General features: G+C 40.3%; 1 protein-coding gene across 4 annotated transcripts in view; it reads right to left on the minus strand.

Moving 5' to 3' along the window:
- The window catches only part of KIAA0319L (KIAA0319 like), a 101,774-nt gene that overhangs the window by 56,102 nt on the left and 29,058 nt on the right, over positions 1-16,614 (minus strand). For 3 of the 4 annotated variants that reach the window (XM_075996507.1, XM_075996501.1, XM_075996498.1), the window contains exon 3: positions 8,732-9,261. The exons of the other annotated variant lie outside the window; for it this stretch is intronic. In XM_075996507.1, coding sequence (XP_075852622.1) covers positions 8,732-9,261 — 530 coding nt within the window. The remainder of the gene's footprint in view (positions 1-8,731; positions 9,262-16,614) is intronic. 4 annotated transcript variants of the gene reach the window in all.

Here is a 16,614-nt window from a genome sequence, read left to right on the forward strand (position 1 = left end):
AAACTAACCAAATTGTATACTTTAAACATGTACAGCTTACGATATGACAATTATATTTTAAAAAAGCTGTTTCTACAAAGTATGGTGTCCGCTGAAAAGCAAGCATTCAGTGTGGCTGGAGTGAAAAACAGAAGGGAGTAACAAAAGAACTATTCATGCACCCAAAAATGTCTTTATAATAGTTGCACAATGTCCATTTCCCCTTATCAGACAGACTGCTTCCAGTTTTTCCATTTAACAAACAGCATCTCATCATTGTGTGCAAAGCTCTTTAGAGATTATTGCTTTAGAATAGATTACCAGAAATAGAAGAAGAGTATGAATATTTTAATATTAGGAAAACATATTTTTATTTTTAAAGAAAATCTTGTTTATCTTTTTTTTTAACTTATGTGCTGTATTTACTGCTAAGGAAACAAGAAAAGGAAACATAAAATAAATTATTTTACTTTAGAAACTATAAAGTAGGCCGGGTGCAGTAGCTCATGCCTATAATCACAAAGCTTTGGGAGGCTGAGGCAGGCATGCTTGAGGCCAGGCGTTTTGAGACCAGCCTGGACAACATAAGACCCTGTCTCTACAAAAAATTTAAAAAATAAAAGATTAGCTGGGTGTGGTGGCATGTACCAGTAGTCTCAGCTACTCAGGAGGCTGAGGCAGAAAGATCACGTAAGCCCAGGAGTTCAAGGCTGCAGTGAGCTATGATCATGCCACTGTCCTCTAGCCTGGGTGACAGAGCAAGACCCTGTCTCTAAAAAAAAAAAAAAGAAAGAAAGAGAAAAAAAAAGAAACTCATAAAAACTAACCCAATTCTGAACAACCGTATGTCATATAATCATACCCCAAGTGGATACACTTGTTTCTTCTTCAAGGAAACCTTATTTAGAATGATGAAAGGTTTCAATTCATATTCTCTTTCTCTATCTCTTCTATTCTTCCTTCTCCCTTCCTCCTTGCCACTCTGAGGCTACCCTCTTCAAATCAAGCAAATCAATGCCATAATTCAAGAAAACAAAACAAAATCTTCCAACATCAGCTATTCCATTTTGAGTAGGAGCCTGAAGCATGCACACGTGATCTTCACACAAGTCAGGTCACAGCCTCACAGTCCAGGTAAGGGCCCTCCTTAGTAAGACATATGCTATCCTAGTGTCTACTCAATATAAAGAACAATTGACAAAAACTCAGCTTCCAACACACTTTGATTTGAGACACAGTGGTACTGAAATAAAACAAAAACCCACCACTGTCACTAATAAAAATCCTATCAGAGGAAAGACAATGTTCTCTTTCAGTAGCAAAGCCAGTGGGGTTTATGGACATATCCCATCTCAATTCTCAGCAACCAAAGCCAAAACTGGAGAACATGGCAGGGTTTATCTTTGTAGTAAATATTTACAAAGTCATTTCTTCTAAGAGTCTCCTTAGAGTAACTAAGACCACCCATGAAAGAGGAAAGGGAGAAGGATGACAGACAGCCTGTGGTATTAACTAAGAGATGGCTAGTTTTAGGATATGGCTCAAGTTCTGCCAGTTGGCAAGGATTTGTTAATGGACTCACACCAAAATCTCCATCATTTCTTGCTTCATAAGTGCTATAGACTGAATGTTTGTATCTCCTCAAAATTCATATGTTGAAATCCTAACCCCCAAGGTGATGGTATTAGGTGGTAGGGCCTTTGGAAGGTGATTGTGATCATGAAGGTAGAGTCCTCTTCAATGGGATTAGTGCTCTTATAAAACAGGCCCAAGAGGCCGGGCGCTGTGGCTCACGCCTGTAATCCTAGCTCTTGGGAGGCCGAGGCGGGCGGATTGCTCAAGGTCAGGAGTTCAAAACCAGCCTGAGCAAGAGCGAGACCCCGTCTCTACTATAAATAGAAAGAAATTAATTGGCCAACTGATATATATATAAAAAATTAGCCGGGCATGGTGGCACATGCCTGTAGTCCCAGCTACCCGGGAGGCTGAGGCAGATGGATCACTCGAGCCCAGGAGTTTGAGGTTGCTGTGAGCTAGGCTGACGCCACGGCACTCACTCTAGCCTGGGCAACAAAGCGAGACTCTGTCTCAAAAAAAAAAAAACCAGGCCCAAGAGAGCTTGTCAGCCTCTCTACCATAGAACATAGCTAGGAGCTATCTATAACAAACAGCCCTTCACCAGACGTTAAATCTGCCAGTCCCTTCATCTGGGATTTCCTAGCCTCCCGAACTGTGAGAAATACATTTCTGTTGTTTATAAACCAGTTTACAGTATTTTTTACAGCAGCCCAAATGGACTAAGACAATAAATTAGCTTACAAAGCCAACAAACACAATTTGAAACCCATTGTACATAGTAAAAACCAAATAAGTAGATAAAAGAACCAGAACTTTTAGGAGATTAAAGGAGAAAATGGATAGTTATAATGGAAAAAAATAAGGAAAGGGTGTTGTGTTTCAACAACAAATACTTCAGAAACAGAAATACTACAGTTACAGGGATTGCTGTCATGTCCATACGCAACAAGGAAACAGGTTGCTCAGTTTTTCTCTCAATGCGATAAACCACCTGTGTAAGTGGAAGGTTGGTGGGAACGCCAACCTTCTCAATGAGGGATGAGAAACATAGATTATTGAAACCAGACAGAGGTCTAGAAGGGAGGGAGCCTGGAACTAAAACATTTTTGGTAAAGGTTTTTAGCCTGTCTGTCAGATAACTGAGAATGAGAATCTGGGGAAAACCTGACCCTAAGGCAGCAGTCTGACTCCAACCTTTTTGGCACCAGGAATTGGTTTCATGGAAGACAATTATTCAACAAATGGGGGGGAGGAGCAGGGGGTGAGTTGGGCATGGGGAACACACCCCGCAGCTCAATTCCTGCTGTGTAACCCCCTCCCCAACTTCCTAAATTTCACTGAAGACTAACAAGCTGCAGCCAGGGATTGAGGACCACAGCCCTAAAGGATCCCAGATTTGTTAGGAAGTAATAACCAGAAGAATAAATGAACCCTTGACAAAAATGTTACAAGTCTAAAGGATGTAAAGGAAACATTTAAAACGAAAAACCTAAAACAAGCAAGCAAGCAAAAACCCCTGAAAAACAAATCAGCAAAACAAAAACATGAAGGGAAACAGCACTGCTTAGGTTTCTGTCATTGGTTATGTAAGGTTATTCTCTGTGGCTGCCCACACCCCACGCCTCTATCATCAGGCCTTGCATGGAGCCAGCACAAGAGTTCCCAGTGAAAGAAGGCAGCAGAGGGATGTCCAGGTGCTTATAGCTCATTTATCCTCAGACATTTGTTCCACAGAAAACCCCTGGTTTGCTAGGGGTTGAAATGCTGTGATTATTGACTGGGAACAGGCAGATGATAATGGTAGAGAGAGGAACACCTCAGTCTTCCAAAAGCCACAACTTACCTAAGTGGACTTTTCCTGGGCTCAAAAAAAGCACTTCTTCCTCTCTCACAAAGCAGGATTGGCAACAATTAATTGCCAGTGGCTGAACTGCTGGTACTGTACATATTCCTCCTGCCAACAGTCTGGAGGTTAATGGTGCAGAAAGGGTGCAGTACTTAAACCAAGCAGGACAAGTTTCTCCATCTTTAAGTTGAGAAAAGGGAATAAACTGATGACATTCCTTTCCACTTTGGGAACTGCAAAAGGTCCACAATACCTGCTTTTGGATCCAATATAGGAATGCTTCCAAAAGAATGAAAAATGCATACTGACAACCCATTGCCTTTGCAGCTCTACAGGCATTTCAGGCAAGACAAGTACAATTTATGATACAATTTCTCCCCATTTGGATGCAGAGTTGCTTGACCTACCTTAGTGAAAACAGTACAAACTAGAAACTAGTGCTGCTAGCCAGTCATCCCTAATTAGAAGGAGAAGATCTGCAGTGCATACATTTGTCTTCCTTTCCCTAGTGCATCAAGCAGAAGTTTGAACTCCAAGTTCTCTCCCAAAAGAAATGCCTACCAGTTACTATTCTGAATGCACAAGGCAATCTTACCACCCTTCCAGAGCTATCCATGGCCTTGAGGGTAAGAATCAAGCTCCTAAGCATGGCATATAAGGTCAAATAATACTTGTCTGGATCTGAAGACTTCACTTTGTCCCATTTTTTAGCAATGCTTGCAGGTCCCAATATGCAATGCCAAACTATGTTAATGCTTCTGTGCAACACTACCTGCAGCAAAAGCCCATTACCACTCCTTGGTTCATAGTTTAAGTTCGATATTGCTCCCCTCAGGTCTACCCACTCCATGTTCGACCACAAAGCTCTTGAAATCCTGTTCACTAAAAGCAATTTATTGCCACTGCACACTGCTGGTAAACAAATAAGTGAACTCTCCGGCCAACACATACTCAAGATCTTCCTGCCAGCATACACCTGAATTCTGTAAGGCCGAGTTTGAGTTTTCAACATCTTCCAGGAGACTGTCTGGTCTATATCCACCATATTTCTAACTTTACTGGTCCATTTCTAATTTCCCTATCCATAATTATCCTATAGTGTGCTGGAGCCATTTTCTTTGCTCCCCTTCCCCATGCCCTTTGTAAACCATTACTCTTCTACCTCCTTGTAAAAACCTCTTCTCCTTTGCTATCTTGCTGCACTACACTTCAGCTCTCACCATAGCTGTCATCTCCCAACTCACTCGTCACTCCCCCTACTTTACTGATGGCATTGATGCCTGACTTTCAAAATCCCTTCTTACCCCAAGTCCTGCCTAAAGAATAAGAGGGTTAGGAGGACAGACTCTAGATAGAACCAGACTGCCTGGGTTCAAGTCTTGGTTCTATCATATACTAGCTGTGTTGCCTTAGTCATTTTCCTTTTCCTGAGTTTCCTCATTTATGAAATAGGAATAGTAATAGTACTTCATAGGATTTGTTGTATATATTATAAGTTAATACATGTAAAGGGCTCAGAATGGCACCTGGCACATAGTAAGTGCTCAGTAAACATTAGCTAGTGTTACTATGATCATCATCACCATCACCATCATCAAAGACTATCTCAGTATCCACATAGATAACTCATTTAACATGTTCTCTGAGCTCCTTGTAGCCAATTATCTTCTCTACTCTACCCCAGCAACCCTCTTCCACAGCCACACCCTAGATCCTGTCATCACCAGAACTCCTCCACCTTCAAAATCTTCAATTCACATAACACATACTCTGACCACCACCTCCTGTCCCTTCTATATCTGCTTCCCAACATGGAAACTTCTAAATGCCAAACTTCTCTTTTTTTTTTTTTTTTTTTGAGACAGGGTCTCATTCTGTTGCCCCAGGCTAGAGTTCAGTGGCATCATCACAGCTCACTGCAACCTCAAACTCCTGGGCTCAAGTGATCCTCCTGCCTCAGCCTCCCAAGTAGCTGAGACTATAGGCGCACGCCACCATGCCCGCCTAATTTTTCTATTTTGGGTGGAGATGGGGTCTCGCTCTTGCCCATGCTGGTCTTGAACTCCTGAGCTCAAGCAATCCTCCTGCCTCGGCCTCCCAGAGTACTAGGATTAAGGTGAGAGCCACTGCACCCAGCCTCAAATTTCTCTGTCTTACCTCTGTCATCCCCCTCCTATCCTTTACCTATTTTCATATCTTCTTACACTCTCTCTTTTATCTGCTCTCTTGACAACAACTTCCATTTTCCACACCCCAGTTTTCTTCTATACAAACTACCTAGCAGAGTTTCTATCTTGGATGAATCAAACTATCAGCCTTTTCTTGACAGGGTTGTTGAGAGCTACTGAGAAGAATCACACAGCTGCCAAGATCAGTAACCACTGCTACAAATACATGGTCTCCACCTTCAAGGCTGCCCAGCAATCCTATTTCCTTACCTAGTGTGCCATCTCTTGTCCTTCACAGTGGCTATTTGAGACCTTTACCACTCTCCCTAAACCTCTGATTCTCCTGCCTATTACCCACCTATCCCTACCTCACATACCTCTGCTTCTACTCTCCATAAATGATCTATCATCACATTTCAGAAAAAACAAGAACAAGATTAAAACTACCATAATTTCCTTCTACCCAACCTATAAACCCACTTGAATGCATCCTGTCCGACCCTTTCTCCCTATCACAATGGAGGAGGCATCCTGTATAAGGCTAAGCTTGTGCTCTGTGCTTGGTATTCTAAACTCCCCCATCCATGAGGCAGTGGGTGGTGTCAAAATGTGGCCCTTTGGCACTCTCTCCAGGAATTTGCTGGAAATGCAAATTATGAGGCCCTACTTGAGATCTACTAAGTCAGAAACCCCAGAGCTAGGGCCTAGCAATCTGTTTTTAAAAAGGTCTCCAAGTGAGTCTGATGCCTGTTGAAATCTGAGAACAACAGCTCTAAGCAATTATTTGTTGTTTATCACCTTTCCTGTGTCTGTAACCACCTTCTTTGGTGCAATGTTTCTGGAGACTCAGGAAACACACAGTTGACCCTTAAACACACAGGGCCACTCATATGTGAATTTTCTTCCACCTCTGCCACCCCTGAGACGGCAAGACCAACCCTTTCTCTTCCTCCTCCTCAGCCTGCTCAACATGAAGACGATGAGGATGAAGACCTTGATGATGATCCACTTCCACTTAGTGAATAGTAAATATATTTTCTCTTCCTTATTATTTTCTTAATAACATTTTCTGTTCTCTAGCTTATTGTAAGAATACAGCATATAATACATATAACGTACAAAATATGTATTAATTGACTGTTTATGTTATCAGTAAAGCTTCTAGTCAACAGTCAGCTATTAGTGGTTAAACTCTGGGGAGAGTGAAAAGTCGTAAGTGGATTTTCAACTGTGCAGTCAGGGGGTCAACTATGCATTTTTGCCCTTTTCTAGTCTATTCACCACACAGTGATTTATCTGATTATGTCATTCCCTACTTAAAACTCTTCAATGATTTCCCACTGATCTTAAGATAAAGACCAATATCTTAAGAAGGCCTCAAGGCTTTGCACAGCTCTCCAGCCTGTTCCTCCACCACTAGCTGTCTTTCTCTGTTTGCCCAGCAAGACCAGTCTGTCTCAATTTCTTGATCTTGCTGTGCTCTAGGGCACCCAACATCCTTTGAAATTGTTATTTCCTCTGCCTGAAATATTCTTTCCCTCTTTCTTTTCCTAACTCCTACTTCAAAAATCAGCTTAAACTTTCTTTCCTAGGGTAACCTCACCTGACACCTTAATCTCTGTTAGCTCTCACAGCACTCTGTACTTAATCCTCTTATAACTCACACTGGGTTTATAATTATTTAATTATTAGAAATGTAATGTCTGTTTTCCTTACCAGAGTTTAAGCTTTATTAGGGCAGAAATCAGGTTTATATTGTTTACTATAATATTCCCAGTGTCCAGCTTAGTATAATACTTTGCACATAGTAAACACACAATAAATACTTGCTGACTGAGCCTTTGCATACACTGCAGCTCTGCTCAGAATGCTTTCTTACTATCTTTAACCACCCTAGTGAAATCCTATCCTTCAAGAAATGTCAAACATCTCTGTCCAGTCTTACCTGCACATACACACCACCTGACTGTTCAAGTGAATCACTTCCTCTTTGTGGTCTTACTGTATTGTGTACATAAACCTGTTAATGCAATAATTATATACTATTATAAATACCTAGCTTACTGTCTCAGTCTCCACTAGACTATAAACTCCCTGAGGGTATGAACCATGTCTTCTTCACCTTTGTATCTCTATAGTGCTTAGGAAAGTACCTAATATTGATAGTATGTTTCCGTAAGTATTTATGAGCATATTAAATCTAAGATTAAGATTGTTCTCTAATATTAAGCTGAAAAGTTTTTCCCTTAATATTAAATATGGGTTCCAATTCTAGCTATGTTAATCATTAGTTGCATGATCACTGGCAAGTTGTTTAACCTCTTTGGGCCTCAGTTTTCTCACCACAAAAACAGGGCTAATATTACCTACTTGGAAATATTGCTATGAAAATTAAACAAAATGACATAGTACAACAATTAGTACATGCAGTGCCTGGCATGTAGTAGCCCACTCTGGTTTCAACTTGGTAGAGACAACTAGAACAAAACAAATACAAAAAAAATCACAGCAATCAAGGGAGACTGAGCATAGAGTGAGTCATTCCTTTTAATCATTTGCCCAGGAAGATCAACAATGAAGAAACATAATAAGCAGAATAAACTCTATTGGTGGTATCTCCCTTGGCAAACACAACTTGGTGAGAATTCACTCCAGAGAACTCTTGGCTAATGGCCACATCCGGCTCCCCAGCCCAGCAGGTCAGATCTTAATCTGCAGTACCAGGCATAGTTAATTTAAACTGGAATAGAAACTACCTCCTCAAGAACATGTTTACAGGCGGGAGAGGAGGAGGAGAACTTGACTGCAACCACATCAATCAACTGTTTTGCAATCTGGCAGAAATGCTGCAGAACTGTTGGTGGAGACTAATACCCACACAACTGCACTTACCTGTAGCCAAGAACCAGCTTAGACTAAATAATGAGCAGCTTTCTGCTTCTACCAAAACAATAGACAAGACCTGCACACAGTGAACATCTCTAAGGTCAAATGACCCTTTTATATCTGGGCAGCACCAACAAGATGACACTAAGCAGCTTTATATTAATGCACACACTCCTCAGCCTATGCACACTGCCCACAAGCATCAGCTTCATTGCTCATGCATGCCAAATTTAAGAGCAGATTTAACAGTTTGTCTCATTCATAACATGCTTACCTCTGCAGAGCCATTGGTTGTCAGATTACCTAGTTCCTTGGAGCCATTCACTTTAGAATGCTGTGTCACTACAGGTATAACTACTTCTTCAGGAGGACTCTCTCTTTTCTGAAGTTTCCTGATTAAGCTCTCCTGGTCACTGGAAGATACAGCAGGTCTGAATGGAGCTCTGGGTGGGCTCTGCCTCCTCCAAGATGCCCTGCTCCAACCTAGCCCCAGAAGATGTGGTACATCATCTTCAGGTGGAAAGCCCAAAATATCTGCAGTTTGGAACTTTTTAAAAAACACCAGCATGGAATTGGAAGAGTCTGTCCTAAAAGCTCGGCAGCTCTGGGGCCTGCTACAATCTGCTTGAATGCACATCCCTTCTAGCCACCAAAAGGCATGGCAAGCAGAGTCCTGGCAGCAGGCAGTCCAACATGACTGGAGGGAGGGGGTTCCTTCAAGAAGCTGGAGGTGAGTTTCTCCACCAGATCTCAGGCCAACTCCAAATTGTGTCTTCCCCTGTTGGCACCTGCTCTCACTGGCATCTAAAAACAAAGAATGAAAGCATTTTCAGATGAAATAAAAAGAGACTACTACTCCATAAAGAGCCCTGAACACGAACATTTGAGGCTATTCTGAAGACAGGTTTTTAAGAGGGTGAGAAAGCTATCCAGTGAGTTGAACAGAGGAAGCAAAAGAGTGTTTTTGGGCTCAGGAAATTTTAGCTTGTAGAAGTACTGCTCCATATTCATCAATGGTTCCCCTTCTCATTGAGTTCCTGCCTCACAGAACTTTTCCACAGAATTCCAATTCATGAAACAGAAAACAACAACAATAAAAAGAAAAAAGAAAAGGATGTATTCTGGTGAAAGTGTATAGGGGAAGCGGGGGAGGACAGAGTCTCAACACTTGACTTCCCACTAACCTCCAAGGCATTTATTTCTCAGGGACAAAGTGAGGACTACTAGACCAGAAACAGGTAGTGAGATAAGTTAGAATATTTCCCCCACGGAACTGGCAGCAACACAGACTGAGCACTTGTGACCTTATGCAGATTACAGGCACATCCTTTTTTTTTTTTTTTGGTGTGGGGGGGTGGGTAGAGACAGGGTCTCACTACATTGCTAAGGCTGGTCTTAAACTCCTGGCCTCAAGAGATCCTCCTGCCTCAGCCTCCCAAAGTGATAGGATTATAGGCGTAAGCCACTGCACCTGGCCCATTTTCTAAACAATCATTTGCCAAAGTCAGGATATCATGCTATTGCATATCATGGTATCAGCCAGAGTAGTAGTTAAGATTACCAAAACTTCTGATGATGATTGGATTCTGCTAAAAGGAACTTCCCAATGAAAAGCCATGTCATGACAAGAAATAATGGAACAGAAGTACAACAGTGACCTACTGTGGGTAACCTAGATAACACGGTCCAAAATTCTGGCTAAAGTTGCTTATGGATAAACTTTGAGCTGTTCGATTAGCTCAGGCATGGCATTGATTTCCCTGAAATATTATATCACCGCTGTTTTCTTAGATGAAGTAAAGTCAAAGTACATTCTAAATGAAAGTTGTTATACAAATTCATTTTAAGGTCTTGGTTATATAGGTGTTGATAACTAGCTGTTGTCACATTTATATAGGAACAAAACCCCGGGTGACGTAAGAGAAGTGCCTTGGACACACAATTTAAGGAGGCACTCACTCTCAGGGTCATCTGAGTGCAGGGTTGGCTTATACAATCTTGAGAGTGAGTGCCTCTTTAATTTTATGCTTGGGTGCCTCTCTTTCCTCACCCTAGTCTTGGTCCTGGGGGGGGGGGGGGTTAATATAAAATACATATTAGAATTATATAGAGAAAACATGCAATAGAATCAAAGCATAGATCAAATGGGTAACCATGTCTGCATGTACACATAACTGAAAAAGGTCTCTAACTAAAGCACCACATGAAAATCAGCCAAAGCCAACATGACTCCCATGAAATATTTATTAAATGTCCAACAGACTAAACATGGACACTAATAAACTGGGAGATTTAAGGAAGAGAAAGCAGTCAGAAGCATTCTGGAAGCCAGCATCGGCACCAACCTAACACCAGACAATTTTGAAGGCCAGAGAAAACAGAACTTCCTTAAGATGAAGAAATAGCAACTATGAAAAAAATGAAACTACCGAGAACTTCAGAAATACCCCTCGTTTTCTTATCCACCTTCCTACATAGTCACAATAGTATGAATCTTGATAACAGTTAAGTATACAGACTATTGAAATCAAAAAAGTGTTAACATCAGTAACTACTATCAGTTACCTTTATAACAACTTTCCCTTATTCTCCTTATAACAATTGTCTCATATTTAACATAATAAAAAAGTCAACATAAGGCCGGGCGCTGTGGCTCACGCCTGTAATCCTAGCTCTTGGGAGGCCGAGGCGGGCGGATTGCTCAAGGTCAGGAGTTCAAAACCAGCCTGAGCAAGAGCGAGACCCCGTCTCTACTATAAATAGAAAGAAATTAATTGGCCAACTGATATATATATTAAAAAAAAAAAAAATTAGCCGGGCATGGTGGCACATGCCTGTAGTCCCAGCTACCCAGGAGGCTGAGGCAGAAGGATCACTCGAGCCCAGGAGTTTGAGGTTGCTGTGAGCTAGGCTGACGCCACGGCACTCACTCTAGCCTGGGCAACAAAGTGAGACTCTGTCTCAAAAAAAAAAAAAAAAAAAAAAAAAAGAAGTCAACATAGATGAAAATAACTTTCACTTTTCTGTAAGCTACTATTTTATTTAATTTTTTAAAATGCACTGAGACTTCCACTTCTGCACTTGAAGGAGGAATTGCTATAGGACTGTCCTCTGACCATGAACAACTGAAAAGCTAGATAGAACATATAAAGCAACTGTTTTTAGACACTGGACAACAGGCAGTACAGGACTGTGATCACTGAGAGAAAGGAAACAAAGCAAGTCAGCCCTGTGAGCCCCCGTCTTTCTGCTGGAGGCATGCTCCCAACTGTGGCACCAGCGAGAAAGAGCCAAGCAGAACAGGGCAGTTGCTGAATTGAGTTGACAGAGTTCAGGGTGGCTGTGATAGCTAGAATTTTTTAACAAAGTACCGAAAAGAGCTACACAGAGAAAGAGCTCCAGATACCTGGATAGTGGTCACCTTCAGTATTGGCTGAATACTAATTTACAAAAGTGTAGGTTAAAACTGCATGAGGGAAATTAGAAAATATTGTAAACTGAATGAAAAGGAAAATACAGTATATAAAAATTTGTGAGATACTGTTAAAGCAATGTTTAGAGAAACATTTAAAATTTAAAATGCTTATTTCAAAAAAGAAGTCTAAAATCAATGACTTAGAGAGACACACAGGGAAAATGCCATGTGATGACATAGGCAGAGATTGGAGTGATACAGCTGCAAACCAAGAAAAGCCAGGGATTAATGGCAACCACCAGAAGCGAGGGATAGGCAAGGAAGGGTTCCACCTAGAGTCTCAGAAGGAACAAACCCTTCTAACACCTTGATTTTGGATTTCTAGCCTCCAGAACTATTAGCTTACATGGGGTTCTCTCCCTTGTCTGGGAGAACAATTTAGGAGACACATGGTCCCAAAACTACCAAGATCCCAGATCCAGAGATCACTGACATTTGGGAATGTGGCTATGGCCTTTACCCAGATTGAATGGAGACAACTAGATGCCACTCAGATCCTGTACAGCAGATACTGTACAGCAATGTGATGTTGGAAACTAAGAGAATCTGGTGTCTGTGGGCTTCTCTCTTTCAAACCTTAAAGCAAAATACTTCTGCAGGATGTGTTCGGGGAGAGTTGCCTGACAGAAAGAGGCCTGGATTGAGAGGGCAGAAGCCACACAGAGATGTAGTACTATAAATGCAAGGAATGTGGGAAAGTTTTCAGATATGATTCTTTCTTTATTTGTCACCAGAGAAACCATACTGGTGAGAAAAACCACAAATGCAAAGAATGTGGGATAGACTTTATGAGCAAGCTACTTCGTTATCACCCCTTTTAAACCACTATAAAATTCACACAGGCAAGCAACTTTATAGATGTATTGAATGTGGGAAATTCTTCAAGAAGTACTCAACATTTATTATTCTTCAGAGAATTTTTTCTAGAGAGAAACCCCATAAGTGCAATAAATGCGAAAAGCTTTAAAAAAACTAACCTTTCAACTCATCTAAGAATTCACAAGAGTCAGAAACCCTACCAATGTAATGACTGTGGGAAAGCCCTGGTTGAGAAGGCAATCCTTACTCGTCAGGAGAGAATACAGAGTAGAGAGAAGCCTTTTACATGTAAGGAACGTGGGAAAGCTCTCAGAGATAACTCAACTGCTGGAGCATCAGAAAACTATCCTGGTACAAAACTACATCAGTGTAATAAATACAAAAAAGCTTTTAGGAAGAGCTCAACTAGTAATTATTCATCAAAGATTGCACACACAAGAGAAACCCTATTACTGTAGTAAATGTGGAAAATCTTTCAGGTATAGCTTATCCTTTGCTGAACGTCAGAAAACTCATAGTGGAAATAAACCCTATCAGGGTAATGACTATGGGAAAACCTTTATGAAGAGCTCAATCCTTATTGGACTTCAGGAAATTCACATTGGAAGAAAACTCAAATCACTGTAAGAAATGTGGGAAAGCCTTCAGGCACAACTAAAGCCTTGCTGAAGATCAGAGAATCCATACTTTATGAATGTAATGAATGTGGGAAGGCTTTTCCCCAGAGTTCAGCCATTAAACAATATTAAGAAAATTAATGACAAAGAAAGAATCATCAAAAGTAGTTAGTGTCGTAAATCATGCACAAGTAGTATATTTGCTCTGACCATCAAAGAGGAGATATTCAATAAATAACACATTTATCAAAAATATTCTGTGCATCTCTATCCTAGAACATTCTCACTTGTGAGGATGTTCATTGTAGTATGGTTTGTACTACTGAAATATCTGAAGAACCTAAATGTCTGTCAATATGGAAATAGTTACTATATAATATTATGTACCATTTAAAAAGAATGAGGTAGAACTTTATACATAGCCAAAGAAATATCCCTCCTTCATGTTACCTTAAGTTAAAAAAGCAAGTTGTAGAAAATCTATGTATTATGGTCTTATATATATATTTAACAATGAAACTATTTTTATATGTCCACATATATTTATTTGCATTCAAAGAGATTTGGGAAAATAAAGGACAAACGTTTACAGTTAAAAAAAATCAATGATCTATGCTTCTATCATAAAAGCCTAAAAAAAAAAAAGAGTAAATTAAACCCCAAAAGAAGTAGAGAAAGGAAATAATAAAGATAAGAGTAGGCCGGGCGCTGTGGCTCACGCCTGTAATCCTAGCTCTTGGGAGGCCGAGGCGGGCGGATTGCTCAAGGTCAGGAGTTCAAAACCAGCCTGAGCAAGAGCGAGACCCCGTCTCTACTATAAATAGAAAGAAACTAATTGGCCAACTGATATATATATAAAAAAAAAATTAGCCGGGCATGGTGGCGCATGCCTGTAGTCCCAGCTACCTGGGAGGCTGAGGCAGAAGGATCACTCAAGCCCAGGAGTTTGAGGTTGCTGTGAGCTAGGCTGACGCCACGGCACTCACTCTAGCCTGGGCAACAAAGTGAGACTCTGTCTCAAAAAAAAAAAAAAAAAAGATAAGAGTAATCAAGGAAATGAAAAATAAGCAAAAAACAATAGAGAAAAGTCAATGAAACCAAAATCTGGTTGTTCACAAGATCAAGTCAGAGCTGATAAAGTTCTAGTTAGACAGTATGGTCCTTGGATGACCTTCATGAACCTAATGAAGTGGCCTTCAAAGTTCTGTGTTGCATGGTCTGACCTCTCTCTCCAGATTCATCTCTTGTCACTCTTCAGACCTCGATCTACGTGCTCAAGCCATACTGGCCTTTCAGTTTTTAAAAGGACTGTGCTCTCTCCTCCCACAGGTAACTAAAACTACAAGCATGGATGAGATTATCCAGGCAGAGGAGAAGAGATCTTCAGGATTCATCTTCATATCCCTCCTTATTCAGCTCAGATTCTAAAGTCTATCACCTCAACCTCTCAAGATTGATATTCTCCATTCCTTTAACCCAGCTGCCTGGGAAAATGGCAATGATGGGTGGATATATCCTGAGAACAACTAGAAAAAAATGTCTCAACTGCACAGATTGATCCCACTCTAAGTGAATGATCTCCATCCTCATCAGCATTGGGCTTCCTGGCCATTCTGTGAGTTCCTACCTTCATTTATTTTATTTTCTGCAGTAGCCACTTCAAATCTTCTCCATTCCTTTCAAAATTCAGGCATCCTTACTTCCCACATAGCTATTATCCTTATCTCTTTATTCATCCATCCATTTATTTTTTTTTTTCTTTTTTTTTTAGATATTTGGTACATCTGTAATCATCCATCCATTTAGCAAATATTACTAAGCAACTGTTTCATGCTAGGGGCATTATTTTGATGAAGTTTATAATTTAGATGGAGGAGACAGAAATTAAACAGACAGAAATAAATGTAGAACTGTAAACTAATATAAGTGCTCTGTAGAAAAGAAATTCAGCATTTATAGAGCAAAGGTAGCTAAACTTGGAATTTATTATAGATATACCAGCACTGTGTGACAAGATATCAAAAATATTAACTGTATACTGTTTGAAATAGAAAATAATTGGAAACAACTTATATATCCATCAATTAAGAGCTGGTCAAATAAATTATGGAAGATCCATGCAGCTGCTAGGATAAGGCCACCCTATACAGTTCTGATATGGAATGATATCCAGTATACATTATATAGGCGGGGAGAGAAAGGTGCAGAGCAGTGTGTATAATATGCTACAATTTGTGCATGTGTAGGGGAAAGAATACAGTGCATATGTGTGTGTATATATATACACACATACATATATGCACAGAGTATACATATACATAGTGGATGTGTGTGTATATATATATGCATGGACTATTTTTGGAAGGATATTCAAGAAATTGGCATGGTTTAATTTAGGAAGAGAAACTAGGTGGTTGGGAGACAGAAATGGGAGATTTGTTTGTTCTTTAAATACCCTTTTATATTTTTTGAATTTGTACAATGTACATGAATTATCTTTTGAAAAATAAATTTTAAATGAACAAAATTGTCAATGGCTTCTCAGGGCTTTTAGAAGGAAGATCAAAATCCTTAACCTAGAAAGATCTTGCATGGCCTGGACTCTGCCCACCTTTCTGGCCCCATCTTGCATCATGCTCTTCCTTTTTCTCCATCTGTTCAAACCCACCAAGCCTTCTTTCATTCCCTAAATGAAACGTTCTCCCTCCCCTTACCGGGGCTTTGCATATGCTGGCCCCTCTGCCTGGAACTCTTTTGACTCCCTTCTCCATCCTCATATGAGGGATTAGCTCAACTAAATTTCCTCAAAAAAGTCTCTATTTGTTGAATGTCTTTTCTCCTCACTACACTGTAACCTCTAGGACTGTGTGTGGTTTTTGTTTTTTTTTTTTTTTCACCCATGGTATCTCCAATTCTATCATAGGACATGGTATATTACATTGTAGGTACTCAAAAAATCTTTTTAAATGAATGTATAAATAAATGCATGTGTGCATATGCATGAATAAAGTATTGGAAAAAAGAACAAATGAAATTTCAGGAAACCAAGTGGCCAGGTATCAGGTGGGTCATACTGAAGACATCCAGGTTGATGACAGGACTTTGAAAGGAGGTAAGGCCCATATGGCACAATAAATGAGGGGAGTGAGTGATGCTTGGTAGATGAGTAATGATTAGAGGTAGAAAGTGGTATAAATCTCAAAGAGCAGAAATTTTTACATGAAACGAATATTCAAGAAGCGACAG

The sequence above is a fragment of the Microcebus murinus genome, chromosome 2, assembly GCF_040939455.1.
Source record: "Microcebus murinus isolate Inina chromosome 2, M.murinus_Inina_mat1.0, whole genome shotgun sequence".
NCBI classification, from domain to species: Eukaryota; Metazoa; Chordata; class Mammalia; order Primates; family Cheirogaleidae; genus Microcebus; species Microcebus murinus.